This window comes from Conger conger, chromosome 1 (assembly GCF_963514075.1).
Source record: "Conger conger chromosome 1, fConCon1.1, whole genome shotgun sequence".
NCBI classification, from domain to species: Eukaryota; Metazoa; Chordata; class Actinopteri; order Anguilliformes; family Congridae; genus Conger; species Conger conger.
The window spans coordinates 19804828-19832285 of NC_083760.1; the positions used below are offsets into that span (position 1 = coordinate 19804828).

The 27458-nt window shown below is 41.2% G+C and overlaps 1 protein-coding gene across 5 annotated transcripts; it reads right to left on the reverse strand.

Annotated features, from left to right (window-relative positions):
• On the reverse strand, nt 1-26997 carry inf2 (inverted formin 2). Of its 5 annotated transcripts, XM_061255259.1 has the most exons (23): nt 26788-26994; nt 13761-14177; nt 13367-13486; nt 12771-12926; nt 11329-11362; nt 10872-11013; nt 9432-9564; nt 8462-9088; nt 8202-8344; nt 7949-8010; nt 7145-7247; nt 6155-6240; nt 5794-5894; nt 5311-5381; nt 5074-5181; nt 4663-4733; nt 4423-4543; nt 4176-4340; nt 3869-3971; nt 3573-3725; nt 2625-3296; nt 2215-2271; nt 1-999 (listed from the first exon to the last, which is right to left on the reverse strand). In XM_061255259.1, exons 2-22 carry the CDS (start codon nt 14158-14160, stop codon nt 2216-2218), a joined length of 3627 nt encoding a protein of 1208 aa, XP_061111243.1. In that variant the 5' UTR covers nt 14161-14177; nt 26788-26994; the 3' UTR covers nt 1-999; nt 2215. The 5 variants fall into 5 exon arrangements, with proteins under 5 accessions (XP_061111243.1, XP_061111252.1, XP_061111262.1 ...); XM_061255268.1 differs by lacking the exon at nt 2215-2271; XM_061255286.1 differs by lacking the exons at nt 1-999; nt 2215-2271 and having other exon boundaries at nt 3027-3296; nt 3629-3725; nt 26788-26996.
• Nucleotides 26998-27458: the final 461 nt, after the last annotated feature.

The window sequence follows — 27458 nt, forward strand, 5'->3', positions numbered from 1 at the left end:
TACGTTTACTATACCTTTATTTTAGATCGTATTTCACAATCTACTGTACTTGTTGCCAGTAATTTGTATCGTATGATCAGATAAAACATTTTTAAAATAATTTCTGACCATTTTCATAAAGCATCCAGTTCATACACAATATAAATATACAAAACAGAGTTTAAATGATATGGACCTGGATGAATAAAAGGCATGTCACCCACATTTCTGATTAACATCTGAATTCTGGTGAACACTGTATTTTTTTTAAATGTGTGGCCTTCATTAATTTTGTTTACATTATCAAAATGAAGCAGTGCAAATTTGAAGGAATAATACAAACATGCTTTGCATTGACACACATTGACCAAAAAGAAACTGGTCCCACACACGCATTCCACAGATTTTATACATTTCAGTGGTGACCCAATGTCCTTCAGATAGTCCTTCAGTTAGTATCATATTATGTTCTCAAAATAAATTGCTTTGCCATTGTGCTTGCTTTCAGACATTGAAGAAACACATAAAAGCATTAAAAAGTTTATATCTAATCCTATGGTACAATCCTCATTTCAGTGTAAATTAAATTTTTCTTGGGTGAAAGGTTAATGCAACTGTGCAGAGCAAGGTCAGAGTAGCATTCTTAAACACAGCTGTATTTAAGCAATTCTACAGGGCTGTGAACATATACCTGCAGCCAAAGTTACTGCTCACTCTGCACACAGCACATCGGTCCCCAGCTATTCAACCTGCTGACATCTTCATTTTTAATGCTCTAAAAAGTACAAAATGCAGAGCCCACTTGTAACATTTCTCAAGTAATTAATATTTTCTAGGCCAATCTCTTTGGCACTCTGAAAGCTTGCTCCATAAAAGTAACCTAAAATATTTATATTATATATGCTTATATACACCATCGTCAAATGTTGGCAGTGTCCAATTCACTTTGTTGTCCTCAGATAACTTAAGTACTTCCAACTCAGAATTTCTTCCTGCCTTTAGTCTTCTTCTTGGAGTAACCTGTAACAAGCAGAGACGATAATCAGTTTTCACATTATAGGCATCACGTCTGGATCTTTCATATTTTGAAGGGCCTAAAACAGAAACATTTGAGTTTCCTTTATTTAATACTCCAGGCAGAGGAAAGACAATTATAAATTAGATTTTACTTCATTTATAAGAAAGAAACCAAAACAAGACTTACACTCTACAGACACTTGCGAACAGCCAATAGTTTAGAATGGTACTCTGTGGGATACCACTGTGTCAGACATTGAATGGCGTAACAATGATGGAGAAACATTAGAAAGCTTACAGGAAACACAGAGCATTAAAAAAATGTTAGTACATCAATAACTGAAGTTTCAGCATGTGTCCCTCTGTTGTAAAAAAATATTTGGATACAGACCAGCATCTTAACAAGCCAAAACAAGCCAAAACATATGTTATCTGACAGACTGAATAGGTCTTGTCTCTGTGGAACACAATTTTTATTTTCTGATCTCTAACTCATACCAATCTTTTATTCAGCCAGTTATTCCCCAAATACACACAATTTTTCCTGTTCGAGGGGTACCTCTTACAGTCTAGTAGCAAATAATTAGAGGCCTGTCTGGTCTGAAATAGGATATACAGGATCATGCTTTTAAATGGAAATTAAATTAATGGGATCGGCCATTTGTGAGATTTACCCATCAGTGTCTAACAAAATCACCATCTCTGACCTTCAGGTAGTGGAAACTGTTGGCCTCAGTTCATTCTTTCTGCTGAGTCCTGAGTAAATGGGATATTTGAGTGTGGAAAAGGTTTTAAATTGTAAAACCTTTTGGAAATCATTTGCCAGATTTCCAAACAGGTCTTTCGGGATTCTGAGAGTCAACAACTGTCTAACTGTCAAGGCATCAAATGCACATGGAAATGATTGGCTAATTTTGTAAGGTCTGTGATCCAACCAAGAATCACTGCTGGAATTGTGTTGAGTTAGCAGACTGTACACAACCTCTGTCTCGCCAAGCTTCATCTGGCTCCCAGACATATAAATGGTTATATGTTGTTATGATTAATATAGATTCTGAGCAGCAAAGTAGACCAGACAAGAAATAGAAATATGCAACAAGGATCAGAATGGTTCATGCAAATCAGATTGACATGGACTTAGACTGACATGGTTCTGTTAGTCACGATCACATTGATGTCACTCCTGGGGCAAGTTAGACACTCAGTCGCTTAACCTACCTTAGTGTAACACACACTCCATTCTACGTTTAGTACGGCGGTTTCCATTGTTACGGTCTGTTTTAGAAAGTTAAAGACAAAAACAAACTGATGTGTATTCTTATGTTCTGAATATGTTCCTTTTTGGGTTGGGGAGGGGGGAGGGGAGTTGGTGATCTATACTTATAAAACTACCTATCAACTGGCCAGAGAAATGACAACTACACCATGTTCTCTGGATTTAATATTCTGTAGGTTGTATTCATATCGGTCATTCAAATGTACTTTTTTGTGTCTTGACCAGCAGAAACATGTTACTGAAGTAAAAAAAATAAAAAAATTTTTACAATTTAAAACCTTTTCTTCAGACACTTTAAAACACTGTTCGACACATTAACTTTATTTGAACGAACAACAAATAAATACATTACCTTCACCACTGTTCTTTTTATTTCTTTTTGAGCGTTTCTGCTGTTTTTTCACTTCTGATTCATGGATGTCTTCTGCGGTGGGAGGCACCGGTTCAATTTCCATTGAGGGAGGGTCTTCTGGACCGACTCCATCAGGCACGTCATATTCCCGCAGACTCTCGGCAATGTTACTGGACGGGTCACTGCCATTGTTGTCCATACGTGCATTCCCTGGGCCGCCATCACCGATACTTAGGGGGACGCATTCGACGTGTTCACAGCTGCCATTGCCGTTCACGTCCGCATGAGCGCCATTGAGAGCAACAGAGTGGTGCTCGTTAGTGTCCCCCTGCAGCTCTTCGACTGGGTGGTCGAATGAGGCAGCGCCCTCTGTCTCTTGGCTGTTGTTGCTGTTGTGGTTCTCTTTCGGGAGTTTGCTCCCTCGGAGACTGGTAGGACTGGATTCTGTGGTTGGGTTAGTAACTTGCACTTCATGCTTGGGTGGCTGTTCTATAGGGAGGTCTGGCTGAGGCGTATCCAGGGGTTTGGCCTGCGAATCAGTGGCTGGCGGCATTGCTGGTCCTTCTTGGGGTTCCATGGTCGTGCTTCCGTTTGCCTGGGTTTGACTGGGGGTGATGTCTGGAGTCAAGATTCCTGCTTCTCCTCCTGCAGGACTGACATTTGGACCTGGCGCTAAGGAGAAGGAAAGATCAAGTTAATTTACCTGGCTCCTTCCCTTTTTATCCCAGGACTTCTGTCATGGTAATATCTGCCAGGCAATTCTGCGTTTGTGAAATTACAGGGCACACACGGTCACGAAACCCAGGAAAGCAACAATGCAGGCAAGACCTGTGGCACTATCATACTGAAACGGCAGGTGAGGCAGAGGTGAAGCAGCGAAGCCTAGTTACGGCTCTGGAGAGCCAAAGGCGGAGCGGGAGATGGGAGCCGGAGTCATCTTGTCCTTACCAGGCTGGCCGTTATCCCTACGCATTTCACTAGAGGGAAGGCTTTCCGTTTCGCACCTTGGCCGCGTCTTCCTCAGCTGGAAGCCCTTCCGGATGTCCGACAGCAAATGGTCAATGATGCAGCCGTCTTCCTGTGGTGGGGGACCTTTCCGTACTGGGTGCGGGTTGGGCAGGAAGCACAGACCACCGTTAAAAACTATAGACTACTTTTCTTTATGCCGACATTAAACCCCATTAGCTAAGTATTATTGTATTGTTATTATAAAGACTAGAAGTACCAGTGCAGGCAGAACTCACTTATCTTTCCGTTCTCCCCCTTCTGTCTCTTAGACTCCTCCTCAGCCAGCTGCTTCTTTCTCTTCTCTGCCTTAGCAGCTTGTTCTTTGCGGGTCTGGTTCTCCTAATGGATAATGGGGGATAGAGCAGGTCAGTGGGGAGACTGAGGAACAGATTTAGATAACCATCCTGAGCCATGCAGCCTTGATACACATCAAGGTAAACAAGGCCTGGCATCTGCACATTTTGATTTATGTAAATGTACAATAAGTTCCCAGTCAGCATTTAGTTCCTTTTCCCCAGAAACCATTATGTTTGCAACACAAACCTTGATGGCCTTAATGAAGAGGCCGCGGAAGGCCTTAATAGTGCCAAAGAGCTCCTCCAGCGAAAGTTTGGCTGTGTCTTCACACAGATACAGTGCCAGGTCTTCTCTGCTCTTTTCAATCGCAGCAAAATGCTCTTCCAAGTCCTTACAAGCCTCAATATTACCCTAAAAGATACAAAACATTCCAACTAATTATTTGATCTCATCCAGGCCATACTCCAACGTGGAAGCGGATTCTGAAGTTTACCTGAATAAGAGTTAAATACTGCTCCTTTACATCCTCCACAGATGAGGATACCTTTTTCTCCGTGTCTTTCAGGCGTTTGAGGAGAGAGCTAGATTCAGATTGGATAGACTCCAACTTCACTCTGAGAGATAACAGTGAATTGTTATCCATGGTACAGATACATTTATATGATAGTCATTTTCTTTTAAACTATTTCGTCAAAAGCTTTGACAAAATTCTCTAGAAACAACATTCCTTTACCCTGCAGCTTTTTCGCAAATTTCAATGTCATCTGGGAGATTTAACAAGCCAGGGTGATTTATCTCAGCTTCCTGTAATGGGAGGCAAAAAAAAAAAAAAAAAAAAAAGAGAAAAATATTCAGCTTCAATGAGGCTCTCGTTGTATTTTTATGACAGAATTAAAATGATTATTTTCCTGCATTGTTGTTTCCACATTTTAGGCTCTATTCCAAATAGTTTTAGGTCACTGTAAGGTGGGGTGCAATATTACTTTATATACATTTATTTGGCAGATGCTTTTATCTAAAGCAGGGTACAATAAGTGCATACAAAAGATCATTGATGCAGCACCCCCCTTTTATACTCAAATTGAATCTCAGAATTGTGGTTTTAAGTTCTGCGACAAAAAGACATGCAAGCTGGACTCTTTACCTCCAGGATGTGATGGAGCAAGGTGATGCGGGACTTGTTGGCCTTTGTTTCAGTCAGCTTTAGCAGAGTGCTGATCTTGAACCCCTCTGCGTTCCCTGTGTGACTTCCCTGTTAGAGTGTTAATGGACAGTCATGCGTGAGAGCCAATTCTTTCCAAGAAATGTGATTTCTTGCTCTTGAGTCATGAGCAGCAGCAGAACACATGAACCATTGTGACGACCAAGATGGTATCCTTACATAGTTGAGAAAGTTTCCAACATTGAGGATGAGTCTGCAGAAGCTGGGCAGCTGAGTGCTCACCCTCAGACCTGAGTGCAGACCAAACACAGGCATATTTTGTCAATCCATCTTAACCCCAGCCATTCAAAGAAGGGAGGTAAAAACATGTAAAGTAACAAAACATATCTGAAGTGAATCTGATTAACTGGCACCATACTGCCACAGTTTTTTTAATACACTACATATACTGTGACTGTAGCTAAAAACGCTACTTTAATTTTTGAACATATACTGAAGCCAGCCAATTTAACTTAGAAGCTCACACTCTAGAGCCATTGTAAAAATAACCTGGACTGAACCAGTCATACAGTAATCTGTTATTTCCCCATTTGCTATAGAGCCTTTAACATGCTCTGTGGCCACACAAAGATAGTATGCGTCTTTGGTGATGGGCTGCTGTTAGGGTGTGGCAGTGGTGCGACACAGCGAGAGGGGACATACTTTCACACGCCCGGTCCACAAGCACCGCTTTGGGTTTCAGCATCTCCAGTACAGAGACGGCCTCTTCACACAACAGCATGCACTCAATCCTCAGCTGATAACTGGAGATCGGTGGTGGAGAGGGAGGAAGGTCGGAATCAGGAAAAATATTTACATTTAAATAAAGGAATTTGGCAACAGAATTGCTTCATGACCACATGACCACTGCTTCATGGCACTTATTTATACATTGTGACTTTATAACTTGACATTCTGGTCAAGTTATAAAAACAGACGTTATAACTAATAGCAAAATGTAATATTTCTATAATTTTACGAGTTCACAAATTGCAACTGACCATTAAAAAAAGTAACAGTTTACCATGGGACAGCCAGGAGTTGGATGAAGTACTTGTCTACATTGGCCAACTTGTCTCTTTCCCCTTGAAAGGACTTCAGGTTTTCAATCTGCAACACAACACAAGGTCAGAGTTTACATTGATCGGTTTACATTGTAGACACATTCCATTTTCTCTTTTGTTAAACTTATGCCTCACTGGAATGAGACTAGTGGTAGCCATTTTAAGGGATTGCTACCACTACAACAGGGATTGATCTTTGACATATTAAGAGCCAGTGAAAGTGGTTTGCTCTGTACTTTGCCTCCTTTTGGTACATGCATGTACAGTATGAAATAATTTAATAATGATGCTTCCATCTCTGTGCCAAAAAGCTGTGACTAATAACACTGGCAGATTGGAGCCCACCATTTTCATAATAATTCATACCTTAGATAACATTAGGCAAACGCTTTTTTATATTAATAGAATCTTACTAGACAAGTACTGGCAACAATCAACTAGACAGCCATTTAAACATCTTGCTTTTACCACCTCTTACCGAATTAAATGACTATAGATGTATTGTTTAAAAGTATTTTCTACCATTTGTTTCAATAATTATGTAATCATGAACCCTGCCAACAAACATTGCTATAACAATCAAGCCAATTACCAGCATATTAGTCATCGCGCATTAGTCATATTTGTTCTCCAGAGCATTTCTGCTATTTCTTACATAATTTGGAATGCCTATTAAATCAGTAACATATCAAACAATTTGGTAGGAGGTAGGCTAGCAAACACAAGCACATCTTTTTGATTCTACTGCAATTCACCCAGCTGAGAGAACACACACACTGAATGAAATGGGTGCATATTACACTCCATCTGGACGTGCAGTTTAATCAGCATCCATCAGGGGGCGCCAACGACCACATTTATTATGGGAAAACACTCCTGCCAACTTTAGTAATGGGAACAGCCGATTGTCCCTGCACAGTGTTCACATCCAGCTTCTCCCTTAGACCCACCTCGTGCTTCTCAGGCAAAAGCTTCTGAAGCTGCTTCAGAATCTCCACGTCAAACTTGGTCCGGTCCCCATTCTGAATCATGGCAACAAAGTCTTCGTTGGAACTGGGTGAAAATGAAAACATTTTGTTGATATTCAGACATGACCAAGGACTGATTGTTTGAATGTTATCAATAAATAATGCATTTACAGTACTCCAATTACACTATTATTGAGGACAAGGGAAGCTTCTTAGGATGGCATTTCCACCACCACCACTGCACTTGAACCCAATCAAACATCTGCGGGGAGCAGTTGAAGAGGGAAAAGGACAGAGTACCATCAACAGATCATCTATGGGAAGGGTAGAGAAAGTGCTGGGGTGAAATGGAAGATGAGGTGTTGCATAAGCTGGTGGAGTCAGTGCCAACCAGAATGAAGGCAGTAATCAAGGCAAAAGACAGGTGCACCAAGTACAAACAAATTTTGACCTTCAATAAATATCGACACATTTTAAACTTATATTAAGAAATAATGTACACTTATTTCAGCAGATGATTGTCATTCCTTTGGCAACCTCCGAATTGCCTCTCCTGATATCTGTGGACCCTCACCTATATACTGTAGATATAATTAGAATGGAGCTACAGCCCAGATTTATGGTGCCAGGGGAGGAACAGTGGAGTCATGGAGTGAAGCAGCAGAGATGATCGGTGAACTGTTACATTAACAGTATTTTATCAGATTTGTTTTCCTTTCTCCCTCACGTGTATTGGAAAAAGACAAGGCACTTGGAAAAACAATACTGATTAAAATCAGACCCTACCATTTGAATTGTTTCAGGAATATGTTCAAATTCAAGTTTTTCTTGGCATCGATGAAAGATATCTGAGGACAGAAATGCAAAAAACATTGTAAGAAGCAAAACAATGCAAATGTCCACACAACTGTACTTTACTGGAAAGATAAAAAGGACCACTTCTCAACTATAAGCACGATGAGCCATGTGCTGCCCACCACACTGAGTGAATTGGGATAGGACTGTAACAGGGGACTTCCTAAAGATTTGAGCACCTAACCTCTTTGGGCTCCTTTCTGACCACAGGAGCAGCCCCCTTCTCTTTGTGCTCAGCCACAGGCAGGCAGAAGAGCTGCTCAATGCTGCAATAGTCTGGTGTCAGGGCACTGTCCACCTGCACGGATGTCCACATCGACTGGCTGGCTGCGTGGGCAGAGACAGACCGAGAGAGAGGTGAAGCAGTACAACTGACACAGCCAAAAGGAAGCGAACTCACATTTCGCTGCCTTGCATTTTCTACGAGGACCCTCTTTCTCTCACCTGTCACCACCCTGGAGGGGAGTTTCTGCCAGTTTAACTTCTTCATCCGCAGTGTGGGACAGCGTCCCATTGCCAGTGGGAGAGAGAGGGAGCGCCCTAGGGGCTGGCTGCTCTGAGCCACCACTACGTCCCCCATGCCGGGGGGCGGAGGAGGCGGAGGCGGCAGCCCAGGCATGCCTGGGAGGGGTGGAGGTGGTGGCACACCAACATTCCCCATTCCTGGCATAGGAAGTGGAGGTGGAGGAGGTGGCACTCCTGAACCACCAGGCAGTGGAGGTGGAGGAGGTGGCGGCACCATCCCGGGTAAGGGCGGAGGAGGTGGCGGTGGGGGAGGCATCCCATTTCCCATAGCGGGCAGAGGTAGGGCAGGAGGGGGCGCCCCTGCCATGTTAGGCGGAGGGAGGGGAGGAGGAGGGGGTGGTGGTGGTGGTGGTGGAGGTGGAGGTGATGTCACTGCTGTGCTCTTTTCACTGTCCGATGCTTTCTGCAGACCACAGTCAGGGACATCGGTCTGAACCGCCTTGTCCAACCTCTTCGTCTGCTGACCATCTACAACGTGCTGAACACTGGACTGACCCTTGAAGAATGCCAGGCGTTCCATAATCTTCTCAGAAGAGTCAATCTCAGCTGAAAGACCAAACACCACAAGCGTGCACACAAACACACACACACACAGAGGAAAATGTCTTAGTAAATGGATGTGAAATCACCCGATTCCACCATTGTACTTAAAAATGTAAATTTATTGTATCTTAAATTTAAAAAGTTGCATCTAACCTATAAAAACATTTTCTTTGAGGCAAATTAAATGAACCCTCTTCCCAATGACGCAAGGTGCTAAAAATATCTGATTTCACTTGTAACACATTTGAGAACACTAACTGATTTCCGAAACGAGTACAGCCATAATTGTACAGACCAGAAACAATCTTAGCTTTGTGATACAATGAACACCCATGCATGAACTTACAGTCCTGGGCCAGCAGGGTGGCTCTGTTGGTGAGGAGCTCCAGGGCCTCCCACACATCAGGCCGGTCTGAACCCAGCAGCAGCAGGGCCTGCAGAATGGACAGCAGCTGGAGAGAGGCTGGAGAGCTGCTGACCTAAGGCACACAGGAGATCATTCAACATGATTATACTTTGTATTTGAATGCTACAAAATTCAGATGAACACCATCACACTCAAATGACATAACAGTCATTTGAAATTTAATTTAAATACATAGGCTAGGGCTAAAAGGTACGCACAATTAATGGCAAAAGAGAAAATCTACAGCTGCCCAAAAGGAACAATTCCTGACTTTATGACCATGTTACATTTCTCATTAATAGTAGCCTAGATATAAAATCCAAGTAGCAAAACGATAACAATCCGACCACATTTGCCATTGACACACTTTTTTCTGTCCCTTTAATAAATCTGAATTTTCCCATAGGTGAGTAATCATGGTGCTGATACGCTCGAGGGATCTAGTTGAATTCGTTGGAATTGTGGAATGGTGACAAGACAACTTGCTTACACATGCTGAGTCGGTTTTAGTATGAGTAAGCTACCATTAAACCGATCGTTTTTGTACAAGATGTTCATAACGTAAACACACCGGACACCAAGTTGGCTCACAATGTTCCGAAGAGTGCAACTTTCATGCCGAATAACTAAACAAATACTTTCAGATTAGTTTTTGTATTTTGCGGGTGTGCGTACAGTATAATTCCTTCCGCTTTCATAAAAATGTGGTATGAGTCATATAGGCCAACGCAATCCAGCATACTGTGACATTGTAGTGGGGAAGCTGTTAACAAGAGCCTACGAATCGGGCAGGCTTATATAGCGGTGTTCGGACCATCGTGAGCAAACAAAGGGACTTTGTGCAGTAATTTGTCATTTTAGCTGATGCATTTATTCAAAGTGACTTGACTTACAGTTGATTAGACAAATCAGAAGCAATGTGGGGTAAAGGGGCTTGCTCAATAACTGTGCAGATCTTATGGTGGCTACACTGGGGCTTGAACCAGGGTCCCAGTCATGCACCTTAGCCACTACGCTACAGGCTGCCCTTATAAGTAACTACCATTATCAATGGCTGATTGTGACTGTCATTCTCAATGACTCAATATTGTTCTCAGTATAGAAGCAAAAAAAAGCATGTAACTGACAGAGCATATTGTGGCTTATTTTCGCAGATATGAATTAAGCTTAGCAATGACCTGAAGCTAAAACCGTTTCTGTCAAACGGGCACTAAATTTGACAACATTGCCTCAGCCTAGAAAAGGCTCATGTGTAAAACTGAATAAGTGGCTTCATCCTTCTCCCAATGCACAGAACCCTCACGCCTATGACCGGATGAGCAGTGCAACTACACAGCAGCTGGTGTGTAGCCGGTTGTGTGATGTTCTTATGGGTCCTACTTTGTTGAAGAGAGTGGTGAACACCTCCTGGTGGTTACTCATGTCGATACCCCCATAAACTCGAAGCAGTTCCTCCTCATCCTCAGCCATGGTTTCCTCAAATGCTTCACACTGGATAATCAAGTCTTCATCATCCTGCTCTCTGTCACATACGTAAACACACACATCAAACCACTGTAGAAAACTGATCAATGGTGGTTATCAAATGAAAGCTTCATACCATAGCCAATCATTCAGCAATTAACCTATTTTAAGTTTCTTCACTATCCATTAAATGTGTTCATCCATCTTGTGAAACATTTTACATTTATAACAATGAAAAACTGTTTAATCTGGGCTACTCTTCAAAAGAAGCGACAGCAACATTCAACTTAAACTATAATTTATTCAGACATATTGTTTAAAAAAACTGCATTGGCAAGCACGTGAAAAGGTTAATGGGAGGGAGGAACCTTACCTTAATTTCGGCAATATATCCAACAGCTGTAGCCCTACAAGACAAAATTCAAAAACGCTTTCATAGGATTTGTCAGTCATTGCAATGTCCAGCAAATTGTCTGTGTCAAATGTAAAGGTTTCGGTGTGTGTTTCTGAATTCTTATTTCACATTGACAACACATCCATCGTTTTAGACCACGTGTTCAAAATTAGCGTGATTTAAATACATAGGCTAGGACTAAAAGGTGCGCGCAATTAACGGTAAAAAAAGAGAAAATCTGCAGCTGCCCAAAAGGAACAATTCGTGACTTTATGACCATTTCTCTTCAGTAGCCTAGATGTAAAATCCAAGTAGCAAAAAAATATGACAATCCGACCTCATTTGCCATTGACACACTTGTTTTCTGTCCTTTAATTTATCAGAATTTTCCATCGGTGAGTAATCATGGTGTTAATACGTTCCATGGATCTAGAGGAATTCGTTGGAATTGTGGAATGGTGACAAGGCTACTTGCGTATATATGCCATACCGGCTTTAGTATGATAAACTACCATTAAACTGATCCTTTTTTCAAGACGTCCATAACGTAAACACACCGGACATCAAGTTGGCTCACCATGTTCCGAACAGTGCAACTTTCATTCCGAATAACTAAACAAATACTTTCAGATTAGCTTTGGTTTTTGCGGGTGAGACGAGACAGTTTTAGAAGGCGTGTCGCTCTCAGGGCCGCCGAGGGACGGGGCCATAAAGCGGTGTCTCCTCAGCTAACACCAATTGGATTAGGGCATAATTTGCTACCAAATTGGGAGAAAAGGGAAAAATTGGAATTCGAGGAGAAAAAAAAAATTGTGGTGCACTGTGACATTGTAATGGGGAACCTGTTCCTAACGAGAGCCTACGAATCGGGCAGGCTTATACGGCGGTGTTCGGGCCATCGTGAGCTAACACAGGGACGTGCAGTTATTTGTCGTTTTCTCTATAATTATTGATCCAATACACATCAATCAAAGTTTTTTATTGTCTGAGATGGTCAATAAGCAACCATAATCATAAACCACATTTCTCAGGAGAAAAACTACCATTGAACTAAGTAGCCAATGTTTGAAAGTGAAATGCATTTGTCTGACATTGCCAGTCGGGAACGTTTTACATATTAAATATTAAATGTTCACCAATGTACACTGACAGATGTAAATGTTAGTTTGCTAGATTCAGGCCAGCTCTAATTTTAGTAAGACGACATGACACCGATTTGCTGCAGAATTACTTCACCTAATTTACTGTCCTAAATTCTCAAGGTTTTTCTGGGCGGGGGAAAGCATTATTCGATAAGGTGCGTAATTAACGGTTAAAAAAATGGAGCGGTTTATGTCTGTGTAAGGTGAATATGCACCTATGGCATTCCTTTGCCATAGGTGCATATTCAAAATGATGGGAGCATTGGCCAGTTGACATACCAACAAACTCCTTCCGCAATTTGTCCCTTTGCCTCAACTCCTCAGCCCCGAAGATGAGTGCGTTGATGACGCTGAGGAGGGTAACCATGTAGGGGACGTTGTCCGTGGCATGCAGCTCATTCATGATAACACTGAAACGGTACTGCTGTGTCTTCACTCCCTGTGAGGACAAGATTTTCAGGGTTTAGCATACAATGAATTAGCCACAATGTAAAGGGAAGGTATTTGCGTCTGCTTAATAACAGTATACACTTGTATGAGGACATTAATCTATAGTAATGGCTAGTCAACAAAATGTATTTAAAATACAAAAAATATTGAACAATTTTAGTTTGCATAAGTGAATCACACTGCACTTGCTTTCATTATACTTTTACATATCATAAGACAGATGTTCTTACACAGAGCAACATTACCTACATCAGACACACATTACCTATGTATATTTGCAACATAATATAGACAGTTCCTCTATTTTCCTGAACATTAAATGCTTTCTTTGACATGATTGTTGTGAATGATTCACTCTTTGCTCAAATCTTTCGGACATGTCTTGGATAAGAGTATTAGTGACACATCCTGTCTGTGACCGACACCTGCCTTATAGTGATCTAATGCATCCAGTGCCAGGTTGTGGCCTCCTGAAGAGAACATGCTGAGGGCAGCCAGCAGCTCAAATACTTGCTTCTTCACCATGGTGTTGGAGGTGTCCAAAGCTGGGGGAGATGATATTTGCACTGGTCACATCTGTTTTATTTACCATCTCCTCTTCTTCCAAAATTCTATGACATGGTAAATGTCTGAATGTATAAAGTCATTATTTATAGTAAATGCATTGGGTGAGGTATAATTGTGGCCACTGGCCACCAAATTCAGTTTTTCATTGGGGTAAAGACAAGAGATCAGGTTCTTAGAAGTAATGATTCCTGGTCTTAATGAGTGTGTCAATTCAATCCACCTCCGGAATACAATTTGCCGGGTCCCACCTACCTTGTGACAGCTTGCGGACGTAGCCCTCGTTATCCACGATGAAGTGGATGCCGGCGGAGGAATTCATGACCGCGCGCACGCAGTTGACGCAGGTGAGCTGCAGCAGGGCGTCTGAAATCCGGGAACAGCCGCGCCCCGACAGCCGGTCCAGAGCCTCCAGCAGCAGGTCCAGCCCGCTCAGCTCCAGGAACTGCACCATCCATCCCTGGTCGCTGCCCTCCAGTCGCCGCTTCAGGCCCGAGTAGTTGACCACGGTGGGGACCTGCAGCAGTCTGATGCACAGCTCCGGGTCGGCGCTCTCCAGATTGGCCTCCTGCTGGGAGTCCGAGTCCTGGGAGGAGCCCAGACTCCCTCGCAGGGCTGCCCACTTTCGCTGGGCCCCCTCTGACCGCACTGACATGTTGATGGCCACTGGAGCTGCAGGAAGGAGTCAAGAGTTTAGTTTGGGTGGGAGGTCAGCAAGCCACATTGATGTGAATGAACATACCGGACAACTGACAGTCAAATTCTTTGTACTATTCCATCCAATACGCCATATGTGAAACACAGCTACAGATTAAAAACACACAGAAATACTTTGATAACTATAATACTGCAGCATTCAATTCCCTGAGGTGTGCATTCTTAAACCCCTAAAATAGCCAAAGGTTGCTTGCTCGGACTAGCTTGTCGAGTGCTAGTTTAGAATGTAAACCGACTAACAGGAAGTTATTACGCAACCATCATCTTTCAATTGTCTGACCAATTTGTGCGTTTTGTCACCATTTCAGCTTCAGAAAAAAAGAATTGATTATAAGTTAGTAATTTTTTGTAAACGTGTACAACTCAGTTTCAGTGAAACGTTTTAAATGTTTAACTGTTCACAGCCCTAGTCTGTAGACATAAATGATGACAAAGAGTGGGAGTGTACATCGGGGAACTAAAATGAATTCACAGTACCCAAGAATTGGGCACAGTATAATATTGATGTAATACATGTATATATTGTAAGGGTCATTTTCTTAATTGATTCTTAATTGAGTGTTAATCCTTATTACTATCTGACCACTATCTGAATTAAGTGCTTATTAGGAGTCTTTCTCTGTCTCTCTCCCAGCAGACAGACAGCCTCTGCTTTTCAGCTATTCTGCATTTTCAGCATTCTGGTCTTACAGCAAGGTCAACAAGGGATATTCAGAAGACAAAATACTGATAAATGTTAATGGCCAGCTTCATGTCTTTTGTTTTGGTAAAGCCCCCCCTTCTGGAAAAGTGTGTATAAGAGTCTTACTTTGTCTGATTCAAATCAGAAAGCTGGTAAGTTTTCTCACTTTCTGTTATTTCTTTGCAAATAGATACGAAAGTTAAACTCAAGTATAGCTATCGTTGTTTTTACTGGAATCTGTTTCATCAGACGATGCTCACCTGAAAAGGGCATTTTTCCCTAACAATACACAAAACATTATCTTGTTATATAAACTGTTCACAGCCATTGTCCTGTGATTTCATCTTTGAAAACTGTCTGCTTAACCTTGGCAAGACTGATCTTTAAATCTCTGCTAAGTCCTCTCTGACAATCAACCTCTCACTGACTGACAAGGACTTTGCAGTATCCACCTCCCACACAGCCATGAATCTTGGGCTGACCCTTTATGACAATCTCAGTCTTGTGGCAGATATCCTCCACTGCCAGAACATATTCACTTGATTTGGATAACAAGTGTTTGCTAAATTACTAAAATCTAATTATCAGTTACACACAACAAGCTGTTTCTAATCAACTCTCATTTCTTTTCCCAAAAAAACCTGCTAGAGCTCCACCACTCCAGCTTCAGACCTGGCTACTCGATGGAGACTGCACGCCTCTCCATCAGTGAGTCACTTCTTGCCGCGCAAGCAGTCTCCCTCTCCTCTGTCCTGATTCTTCTAAATCTCTCTGCTGCCTTTGACACTGTGGTTCACTCCATCCTCCTGTCCTCCCTGTGCATAAACTGGATTGAGTCCTACCTCTCCGGTCGCTCCTTCCAGGTTGCTTGGGCTGGTAAAGTATCAGCACCTCATTCCCTAAGGGCTCCGTCCTTCTTTTCTCCCTTTACACTACGTCCCTTGCCGTTATCACTGCTCATGTCTTACTTTATCACTGCTATGCTGATGACACCCAACTCAATTCTTACAGGTCACAGCCCACATCTCTGTTTGCCTGAGAGACATCCAGAGCTGGATAGAAAACCACCATCTAAAGCTTTCTCCCCTTCCCCTTAATTTCTCCATTTCCCTAGGGAACACCCTGGCGGTGCTATTGCTCTGTGCAAGGAACCTTGTGGTGATGGACAACAGGTGACAATGGTCCCTCTTTGAGAACATCATAGCGGTGACCTGGACATGCAGATTCTTCCTGTACAACATTGTAGGGCATTTTACGTAAGTGTGCCTCTCAGCAGACCTCCAAAAGAAAACAGTGCTTACCATGTTGACACAGGGTCAGCAAGGCTTTATGAAAAGACAGTGCTCCTCAATACAAGACTATTGCTCCCATCATTGCGCTGCCTCTGCGCAATTCTGCCACCTCAGTGGAATGCTCCCAGAACTGTTGAGATGAAATGGTACTGTATAGATCATGGATCTGCACATCCTGGTCATGACTGCTGTTTGTTCTGGCCACACGTTGATGAAAGATGCACCTCTCCTCACCCCTCCCTAACTCTCTAATTTTGAATCGACTATATAAGCTGTTTTTGTATTTCTAGCAATTCCATCTACTTGCTTTATTATTACTAGGGTTGTGTCTGCTAAGATGGTTTTATTGCTTTTGTTTTGGCTATATAAGCGGTTTATTGTAGTTCCCGTGTAAGTGTATACTCATTTTATTGCCAGCGTTGTGTTTTCCAGATGGTTTTATAGCTACTTTTCAAATGAATCTACAAGCTTCAAGTTCTTATCTATGTGGTCATTCCTGCTACTTGGAACTGTACGTAAGGTCTTTCAGTGCGCAGTGTACCTGCTTATGGTTATGCACTATGTTGTACATTGCTCTGGATAAGAGCATCTGACAAATGCCTGTAATGTAATGAAATGTAATGTAATGTTCAAACAGTTTATGCAAAATACAAGCATAGTATATAGCACTAAAAACAGAAATGGAAGATGCATTTTAGGATGCTTTTAATTTTTTACATTAAAAAAAACCAAAAAACCTTTTTTTGTGAAATGCATGGCCCCTGGTAATGTTCCGACCAACAAATCTCGGGCTTGCAACCCTGTGTTCAGTGATCTAACCCTTACAAAACACACATGGCGATGTGGCCAAAACTGGTTTAGAGACCAAGTTAATACTGGTCTTTTCAGGTCAGGACTTTTATTGTACTCCTGAATAGCATCTGTCTATTGTGGACTTGTTTAAATTAGAGCCCTATAAAAAAAGGATGTGGGAACACAAGCCTTTATCACTATGGAGCACATTGAAGGGAAGTGACAGCTCTGCACATTCAGAGGTGGATGAGCAACAGGCCAGTGGCTCTCTCAGCACTGGCCCTGCCAAACAGCCAGCACTGATCCAGTCGGAAAGAAAAGGGACATACAGTCAGCTATTCATGGCTGGGTGTAAACAAAACTGCATTCCGTTCCAGGGAGTCCAATGGGAGCTTTTATTGCACGGAGGTGCTGAATACTTGAACTGGTCCTGACTTTTGGTCAAAATACAATGGGCAGTTCACAAATCTACAGTGGCTGATTAACTCTTTACTGAAAGCACAAAAGTCAAAATAAAGTGACAAAAGTTCTCCAAAAATATAATATTATGAAGAGAATTACATTTTTTCCCCCACTATATCTACCACATTTAAGTGAACTACAGCCTGTTCTTCAGTAAGCAGAACAAGGGGCCTAAGTGGAAATTGGCAAATGATAAATTACACAGAAATTTGTTTTTTCACACAGAGCGGTCACTGTGTGGAATAGCTTGCCGGGACATGTACGGCAGGCAGAAACACTGGGCATTTTCAAGACCAGGGTGCTAGATATAGTGCTAGATACTATTTAGCTTTTGAGGCAAGCAGTAGGTACACTAGTGGTAGGATAACGAGAGCATTGCTGGACTGAATGGCCTGTTCTTGCCATTATGTTACGTTATATTACAGGTTCATAGTTCAGCAGGGCTGAAGTCTCGGTCTCGTGGTCTTGGTCTCGAGACCACCCGAGACCACACAAACATGCTCTTGGTCTGGATCAGGATCTTGGTGCCCAAGGTCATGCTCTGGCTCTTGGTCTTGGCTAATGGTGTCGGCCAAGACCTCTTTTTGAAAATAATTGTGTCAATCACCACATGATTGAAAACTATCACAAGTTGCAGTCATGTGGCTATTAACTTACACATTCTGTACGGCCCATTTCTGTTCAGGTGGAGCTGTCCAATGTTGGCCAATAACTTACCCCAGTCATGCATTGAAGATGGAATAAAACTAATACTGCTAGCTACGTGAATGTAACATTTTCATTTTACATTCACTCAGTGTTAGAGTTGTTCATCATCAAACCAATCAGCATGAATAGAGCCATCGTAGCTCACATTACCTGAACTAGCTAGCTATACATTTCCAACTTTAATTAGCCAACGTCATTTGGTGAACATGAACATATCAAGACACACTAGCTGCTTCAAATATTTATTGAAATGAACCATTTTAATATTAATGCCAGTTACAAGCTCAAGACAGAGTATGTTGGGACAATGCCCTCTTGCAATGTATGTCAACATGCTTCATTCCAATTGTATGTCTTTTTTTGTATGGAGTAGTTACCTAGCTAGCTAGCTGTAGAATGAAAACAAATATTTGCCATTGACATTCATGCATATCGTCTAAGGTAAGTTACCCATGTAGCTCTAGCTTTGAGGAATTGCAATGTGGCTAATAGCTAGCCAGCTAAATTACACTTTACTTTGTGTGGTGTTCTGACACAAAGTACAGTAATGACAACCTTACACCAGATATTGATCTCGCTCCGTGGTCATGTTTTTATTGTATTAATGCTTAATACAGCCATGCCAACAGTTGCATTCATTTGGTGATGCTTTAAGATCATTGGTTAGACTAACAATTGACTTTGTTACCCCCAATACTCTGTGCTTGAACAAATAACTAATAACCATAACACAATATGCTTAGCTTCAATACTTCACTTAAGAAATCGTGTTTTCTCGCAACATAACCGGAAATAAACTTTAATAAAATAACTACAACAGTCACAATGCTAAGTTTACCAATATACAAAATTGTGAATAAAAACATTTCTCAAGTAGTTTGTGAGTCTTTTTGAAAGTGACACTGTTCATATTTTGCTACTAGATTACACTTTAAAATCAGTAAACCAACACTGTTGTAGCTTATTATCTATTATATTTTTGGTGAAATTAAAAAGAATATACACCACTGGGTGTTAAAATGTACAATGTTGATTAAAAATAAAATGTTTAAATATTTTCACCCTTTTGCCTTATTGTACTGACTATAATTGTAAAAAAAAGTTGTTGGTCTTGGTCTGGACCTCGATCTTGACCGGATCAGTCAGGTCTTGGTCTGAATACCCTGGGTCTTGGTCTGGATCTGGATCTTGACTCTTTGGATCTCGGGCTGGATCTGGGTCTTGACCATTTGGGTCTTGGTCTGGATCTGGGTCTTGACCATTTGGGTCTTGATCTGGATGTAACTTGAGCAGTCTGGTCTATACAACAGCTCTGTACTTCAGGCAGAATACCTCCATGTCTACACTGGAACAGTTTTTGGACACAATAAGGGTTGGGAGGGAGCAGTGTGCAGGATGAAGTGCTGAATGTTTATTGTTCCACATCCTGTTAGGAATAGTTGTGTTGGATAACTGGGATGATCACAGTATTGAAACAAACCCTCTATGGATTTCAGCTAATGTGCTTGATGTGTCACAAGAAAATAGTGCATTACGTATTTCAAACAGGAGCTCTCAGAGCTCTCACTTGTGATGAGCTATAACAAGATTATAATAGTATAATCGTATTATACTATTATAATAGTAGTTTGAAAGCTTCCCACCTTTGTTTCCATAAAACATAGGCTAAAGTAGGTAGGGTAATGTAAATCAGCTGTCATTTCAACCATAAAATTGACAGGGAGCCTCCACAAACATTTGTGGACAGGCAGTGGTGGGTGAAAGGACCCTACCAGGAGTCCTATGAATGGTTTTTGTCAACAATGATGTGTTTGCCAACCAGCTCCCCGGCACTTCTATTAACAAGCAATTAAATGTAGGTCTACATGATAAGACTGAAGAATTTTGAGAATCTTGAGTGAGAAACTTGCTGCGGAAATGTCAATGGCCTTAGGTATTCACCTGCTGTATCGTCACATCTGAGTCTGTTATACTTTCCAGTGATTTAACAAAAAAATTTCAGATGATATACACTTGTTCCACATCCCCAAAAATATTCCCTTGAGCAACTTCCTTTTTAGTCACTAGCAAAACAACTGCGTTTGATTACAGAAGGAAAAAACACATTGCTTCAATTACTGTAGATGGGCAATCAGAGGACAAGAGGGAATGCATTGATCTAATGGTATTCACTCAGACAGCTGCTGAGATGTGTTATTATTTCCGTTCTTTTTCTTAAATGCTGACTGGAATTTATATTATTTCAAAAAGGCTGAAAACCTTTCATTTTCCTCAATGTTGAAATAAGGTGCCCACACTGTAATGTAGTACTCTTCTTACATATAATGCTATTTTTATTTTTTTTATTTTATTTTTTCCAGATTTTTCCCTTTTTCTCCCAATTTGGTAGCCAATTGTACCTCGTCTGATTCAATTGGAGGTAGTCGTATTAGATGTACCGCCCGTACCCCGTCCCTCGGCGGCCCGAAGGAGAACGACACGCCTTCTTCAAGCCGTCTCGTCTCGTGCCCGTTGCCGTGATTCCGAGGCGCCCGAGGTGCTTATTGTGCGGCGATCTAATAACCCTGCCAAGTCCCTCCCTCTGGAGCAGCGAGCCAATTATTGCTGCCCCACGTGAGCCGGCCAAACTTGGCTTTTGGCAGGACCGAGAATCGAACCCCGGTCCCCGGTGTGCAACTATATAATGCTATTTTCAACTCACTTTTGGTCAAGCTATTGGATTTATTCAGTATATCTCTTGACATACATAATGTAATTGCAGTACTGTTAGACACAGGGAGTATGGGACACAATTCAAAGAAGTGTCAAGTAAAAGAGGAACTAATGAGAAAGACTAACAACAACAATGAATAAAAGATGCAATCAAGTAAATTGCACTTCATTTAGTAGAGTGTGTTTTTCCAAAGGTCAAGGGGTAGAATCAACAGTGTGGATCTTGTCAACCAGCAGAAAAAAACAACTTCTCTATGGACATGCAAGTTAACTAGCAGGAACCAATCCAATAATAAATCAACGTTAAAAAAAGAAAACATTGTAAATGATTGGTATGAACCAAAAGCAATGGCTTTCTTTATTCTGATAGAAGAAAATCATTATGTAACACATCAAACAGGCATGCTTCAAAATGTGGTGTCATAATTTAATTTTTATCACTATAAAACTCAACAAAGCTATAAAAACTGGATGATTTCCCTTCAGGCTGAATAACTCAATATCCTAACAGAAACACAAACCAAACAGGTTTGGATTTTTTTTATCAATCCATTTGGTGAACCTGTACCAGCTTGCATTGAAATGAGAGCTCTTTCACACGCCCACACAACTTTCATTTCTAAGTGAATGCTAATGCTGATGATCTGTGAAAAAGGTTCCTCATGAATCCTCATAAATATTACAGCCTTATATGAACTACATATCACTTATTATTCAGACAGAGAACAGGCAAGCTGAGAACAGAGGAGAATACTGAGGATACTGGCTTATCCATTAGATACTGCTCAAGTCAACTGAAGTCACAGAGGTTTTAGTAGCCTTCCTTTATTTTCCTCAGAGATAACTCAATCTCACTCAAACCACCGTCTTTTACTGTGAAATATTGCCAAACAAGTATTTTCTGACTTGAAAATGGTTCACAATGGCAAATAACCAAAATGTTAACATGCAAGATATAGCCTTACAAGCTTTCTAAATATTAAGTTTTATTGGTCCAATGTGTATGTTCCTTTCAGCATTTTTATCATCTGCTAATGAGCTTTTCTGCTGAAATGCCTGCAGCCAAAATATTGGCTTGGCTTTCCTCTGCTGCATAGTTCAGTTCTATACACGGTTGCCTAGCAAACAAGGGCCATTCAGAGAGAATCTTTGTGCTTTTCTCTTGTGCCAAGGACTGTTACATCACCTCAGAATTCACAGAGAATTATATGAGTCTCTCAAAGCATTCCAAGTTAGGAAACCAGATGATAAGAGGTGAGATTCTATATCTGCTGCTGTATATAAGACACATTGGGCTGGTTTCACAGACACAGATTTTAGCCTAGTTTTAGACTAAATTCTAGAATTGCCATACAAAACTCAATTTAGTCCAGGACTAAGCCTAAAGTGTTTCTGTGAAGCTGGCCTTTAGACAAGTTGGAGAATCAGGACTTGTTTAGGCAGGCTGTCTTTCAATTTCTTAGCAAGGCAAATTGTGAAATGGATTGGTCCAAGGCATAGAAAGCTTGCAATATGTTGATACAAAAAGCTGCCCAATTATGTTTCTTGTCTAAGTCATGTGCAATATAATTTAGGACAAGAGTAGCAGCTGATACAGTCCTATGATCTGTTCTAAAAACCTGATTGATGACTTAAAATACAATTAATAGTCAAACATGTTTGAAGTTGAGCATGAACTAGAGATTCTAGCATTTTCCCCAGACAAAAAAGCTTTGAAATATGATAGTAGTTGTTAAGATCTTAGTGATCAACTTACTTTAAAGGGGGGGCAGAACAGACACTGATATCCAGATTTTGGGGATTTTGTGAGATTGCAGACAGGTTAAAAATATGATGCAGGAAGTACAAGTACAAGTACTCAAGACAGGAAATCCTGCCACACTGGGGAAAACAGGGCTACAAGACTGTCCAACTGACTTTTCCGTCCCATAATTCAAGGCCTGTTTTCCCTTTGTTTCATTTCTCACAAGTTGTTTAGGTGTTCAAAAGTTTAGGCTTGTTGTTCTCTGTGCAGTGCTACATTCTTATTGCGCTAGCTAACAAACCTGGGACACCTTGATAAAACAATCATTTGAAGCTGATTTGTATTCTCTGTGCATTCTTCAGCCCTGCTTCAATATCCTGATTTCAATGGAATGCCTCTGTTGTATCAACATCCTGCAATAGCCCATCCAGTGCATGCCCCTATACTCCAGTACACTATATAATGTTTGCTCAAGAAGGGCAGCCTGCATTCCAGTGGCTCATCCCCCAGCGAAACACTGACCTTTCTGCACAAGTTGCATCTGTGCAATGTCCAGGCAGTGAACACATCTGTAAGACATTGATTCCTTAACCCAGCCCCATCCCATTCCTTTGAGGTTGCCAGAGGAATGGCAATCTAGGCTGACTTTACAACTCAATACAGCCAGTGGTTTCTTTGCTCAAGAACTTTGGGAATGTTGATCACTTAAACATGGATCATTTGAATTGGCTCAGATTGGCCTTATTTTCTGCTGTCTGACAAACATAGAAATGGACATAGAAATGGACTGCATATTTGGAGTTGTCAAGACTGTCAACAACTCATCTCAATAAAAAGATCACTCATCAGCAAAGTGTTCTGAAAAAATGCTTCAGTCTTACTCACCTAAATGAATGGCGACAATAAACAATTGTCTTACTTCCATGTAAAATCAAATCACACTAAGTGTTCTTCTTTTTTAAGCAAGAAAGACAAAGAGAACCTCTTATTGTGGGGCGAGATCCAACTATTAGAGTGTTTTTTTGATCATGACATTGCAGGATTACAGAATTCAAGTCTAGTCAATGAAGTCTCATGAAAAGGAGAGTGCATGTATGCACCCTAGACAGATGATCAATCTATCACAAGGCACACACACCATTGACTCACACACTCATATGGGCAAATTAAACTCTCCAGTTACCCTAACCTGCATGTCTGGACTGTCGAAGGATTCCAAAGTACCCAGAGGAAACCCATGCAATCATGGGGATAACATTCAAACTCCACAGAGAAAGGCCCCGGGTCCAGCTTCAAACCTGAGACCTTGCTGTGAGGGGACAGTGCTATCTCAGAGCATATATTAAAACTGCTCATTAAAGGCATACTAAGCAGGATTTTTACCTTGAAAATATTATAAAACAAACATGCTCAGTCATTACTACGATAAACTGACAACCTGTTTCTGTGTTCACTTCTGCCCGCTACCTTGCTTGCCTACTTTTATTTGTTATTCTAAAAACTCCTTGGGCTGCTTCCGGGTGTGAGCATTTGTTTTTGTACTGTATCTGAAAAGCATGTGTCTAATGCTCTGAAATCATACATTCTATGATCCAATAGAAGTAGGAGCAAGAGGAGATGTGTATGCATTGGCTACTACAGTGGTGAGCTGGGTTTGCGAGCGATTAGCCTAGGTGGCTAACCATTATTGGTTAGTGGAAAGTGACTACTAAAGCAGATGTATTACGAATCATATTAGACCACAGCTTTCTTAGGTCTATCACACGATAGTCGACAATAGCCAGAATTATCTTGGAGGTGTTGGTAGGCAGGGTTGAGAATGGGGGCTTTACATTTTTGCATATAAACAAAGGGCAGCATCAAGGCATACAATTCTATACAGATAGATATGGAGAAGGGCAGGCCACAGCTGTTAAGTCAGGCTACAGCAAACATCAGGGACTGGTCTTAACTTTTTGGAATTAATAAGCCAACCTAAGTAATGTCCCTGGTGTAAGTGATGTGTTTATTCATGCTAAGCACGTAGATAACTGGGTGATGTCACTGTGAACTCATGTCCACAATCGTAAAATTTGCATGCAATTTTCCAAAGACCGCTGACTCTGGTCACTGAGAGAACCATTGTTTTTGACAAGTACTGCTATCCCAAGGAATACCACTGCATTTCTGCCAGCATATCACTAATACCATTGACATGAATGATAATAAAAAGGCAAAAAATACAGCCCTTGTGGGCACCTCTCCATCCAGCTGCCAGAGATCAGATTTTAATAGCTTTTACTGAGCAGATACCAAACTGATAATGTAGTCTTATCCAGCTGTTCCTATCTGCTGGAGAAACTCATGTCTACACACAATCCCCAGCACTATCTTGGGAGAATTCCTGTCTTTGTGTTGCTGTCTTTACAAGGTGTAATTGATAAATTGATTGATTGGTAGGAGAAAAGTGTTTAAAGTGTTTAAATAAAATCTGCAAATAAAACAAGCATGTTTAGAGATGTTTTTATCAAAATCTCCCTGATTTCAAATCCTCACCACACAACACACTTGTCATTGTCGAGGCTAAAAACTGTGAAATGTTTCCAAGGCAACATGGCAAAAAATTTAAATAAATAAAAAATGTGTTCGATGTGAACACAAAGCATCGTTCCACTCTGCTCTCTCACTGCCTCCCTTTGCATTGTGCTCTTTTACTGTACTGCTGAATGCTGCTCTGTGTAAGTGTGCCTCACTTGCCGTAGTCACAAGAATGAGATGACGTGGTGATCCACACCAAAGGTCCAACAGGAGCCCCACCCGCATCAGCTGAGCAAGCTGAGCTTAAGCACCACGTGTGACCACACCCTGCTCTTCTCTCAGCCATAGGTCCCTGAGTGGCTTTCAGTACCTGTACTGTTATGACACTCCACTGCAGGACAGACAACATGTGGCTTGAGGGTGCTTTCATTTCCTTCATTTAGATAATGTGTGTAACAGAAAGGAGAATGTATCAACAGAATATCACACTTACACAGACTGTCACTCACACCTTATGAGAGAGAAAGAGAGAGAGATTAAAATTGTATGACATAAGAATATTTGATGTTTAGTTGCATTTGAGGCAACGCCTGAAATCTGGTAGCTTTGGTCATTGGACTCAATCTTTCAGTTGTAATCCTTTGATGCATTCATTTACTATATCCTATGCCTTTTAAACTTTGAATTTGAGGTTTATCGTAACTCTATAAATGCACACACATCGTGTAAAAGGAGGCAGAAGCAAGATTCTGCACTCTTAAAACAGATGTGTTAAAAAGAACACATAACATGTGATTTTAAAAAAAACACCATTTCGAGTTTGGGACAACACATGTTGTTACTTTCAACACAATCTGTGTTAAGTCTCCATTTGTCACACATATATTGTATATTTCTAACACAAAAGTAGTGAGGTACTGTAACAAAATGTGTTGGAAGTAACAGTGGTAACACAAAATGTGTGTTGGACAGTTACACATTCTAATTGAGAGCGTGATATTTTTCCCAATAGTCAATTATAGGCGCAAATTCTAAATACAGGCAGTAAACGAGCAAGATTAGTAATTCGATCAGGAAAGTGTGCACGATACAAACACAGCCGAGAATTATATTTTCGTTGCATTTTCAATTGACCATGCACTTTGAGACGATTTATCCCAAACTGAAACAAAAATTACAACTTGTCCCTTCGTTGACTCATCCTTTCCAGGGCCCCCGGACCAACGTTCTTAAACCACCCACAGCCATTTTCCTTACTTTCAGGACCCAGATTTCTCTAGGCGTGACGAGTAGGCGAGGAAATAACGGGAACAGCTATGCATTTTCACGCATACCATATTTTGCATTTACTCCTACTAGAACTAGAACTACTAGTCAAAAAAGAAGTTTAAACTATAAGAGTCAAATCAAATAAAAAACTCTAGGAGTCACTTAAAAATTCCAGAACGAATCCCTGTTTATTTAGTGATAGCCTACTGCAGTGAATTAGGATAGACTATTGCCCACTTGGCATAGGTTACATTACTGCGATACACACGGATAATTTAGATTCATAGCACCAAACTTGATATACATGTTGTACAGTACCGCACATCTTCACGACGAATTCGAAAATACATACATCGATAAATACTGTGATATTGTATTTAATCTTACCTTGTTTATTTAGATGCCATAAATTTTACGCTATATGCAAGTTAACTGGCTTTCCTAAGGGAAGCTTGAGATGAAATCCTTTTAAATCAGTATTCCTCTTTAATAAACCTACTATATCGAGAAAACAGTCCACTGCGTTGAATGCAGGATAGAAGCGGAACCATCAAACTTGCTTTCAGCAGAAAGCGTTCGAGAGAGTGACTAGTACGCCGTTCACTGCTCGGCAGTCACAAAGCTCCTCCCTTGCCCGTATCTCGTCGTAAAGTAGGCAAGCATCAACGACTCACTACGTCTTCCGACGATTATCGCATTTATCCAATGCAACTGAATGACCTGCATATTATGATTAACTCCACGTTATCTGACTCTCCCATTCCCATGAACCATGAACCAAATGGCTCCTCGCACCTGACCAGATTGATCAGGGTGATGGAAATGAGTTAGAGATGTTGGGGGCTATCAACTTTGCACTCATGGTGGCTGCAATCATAGGGTTCCAGATTGTCCAGACAATACAATGCAGTGACCCAAACATGAAGTTAACTAAAAACTAAATATATTGGTGATTTGTCCCAAACAGTGATTTGTTTCAAAGGTGAGCAGTTTCATCACACATACAGTAGACCATACACTGTGTGTGTGTGTGTGGTCCACCAGAGTGTCCTGCACTT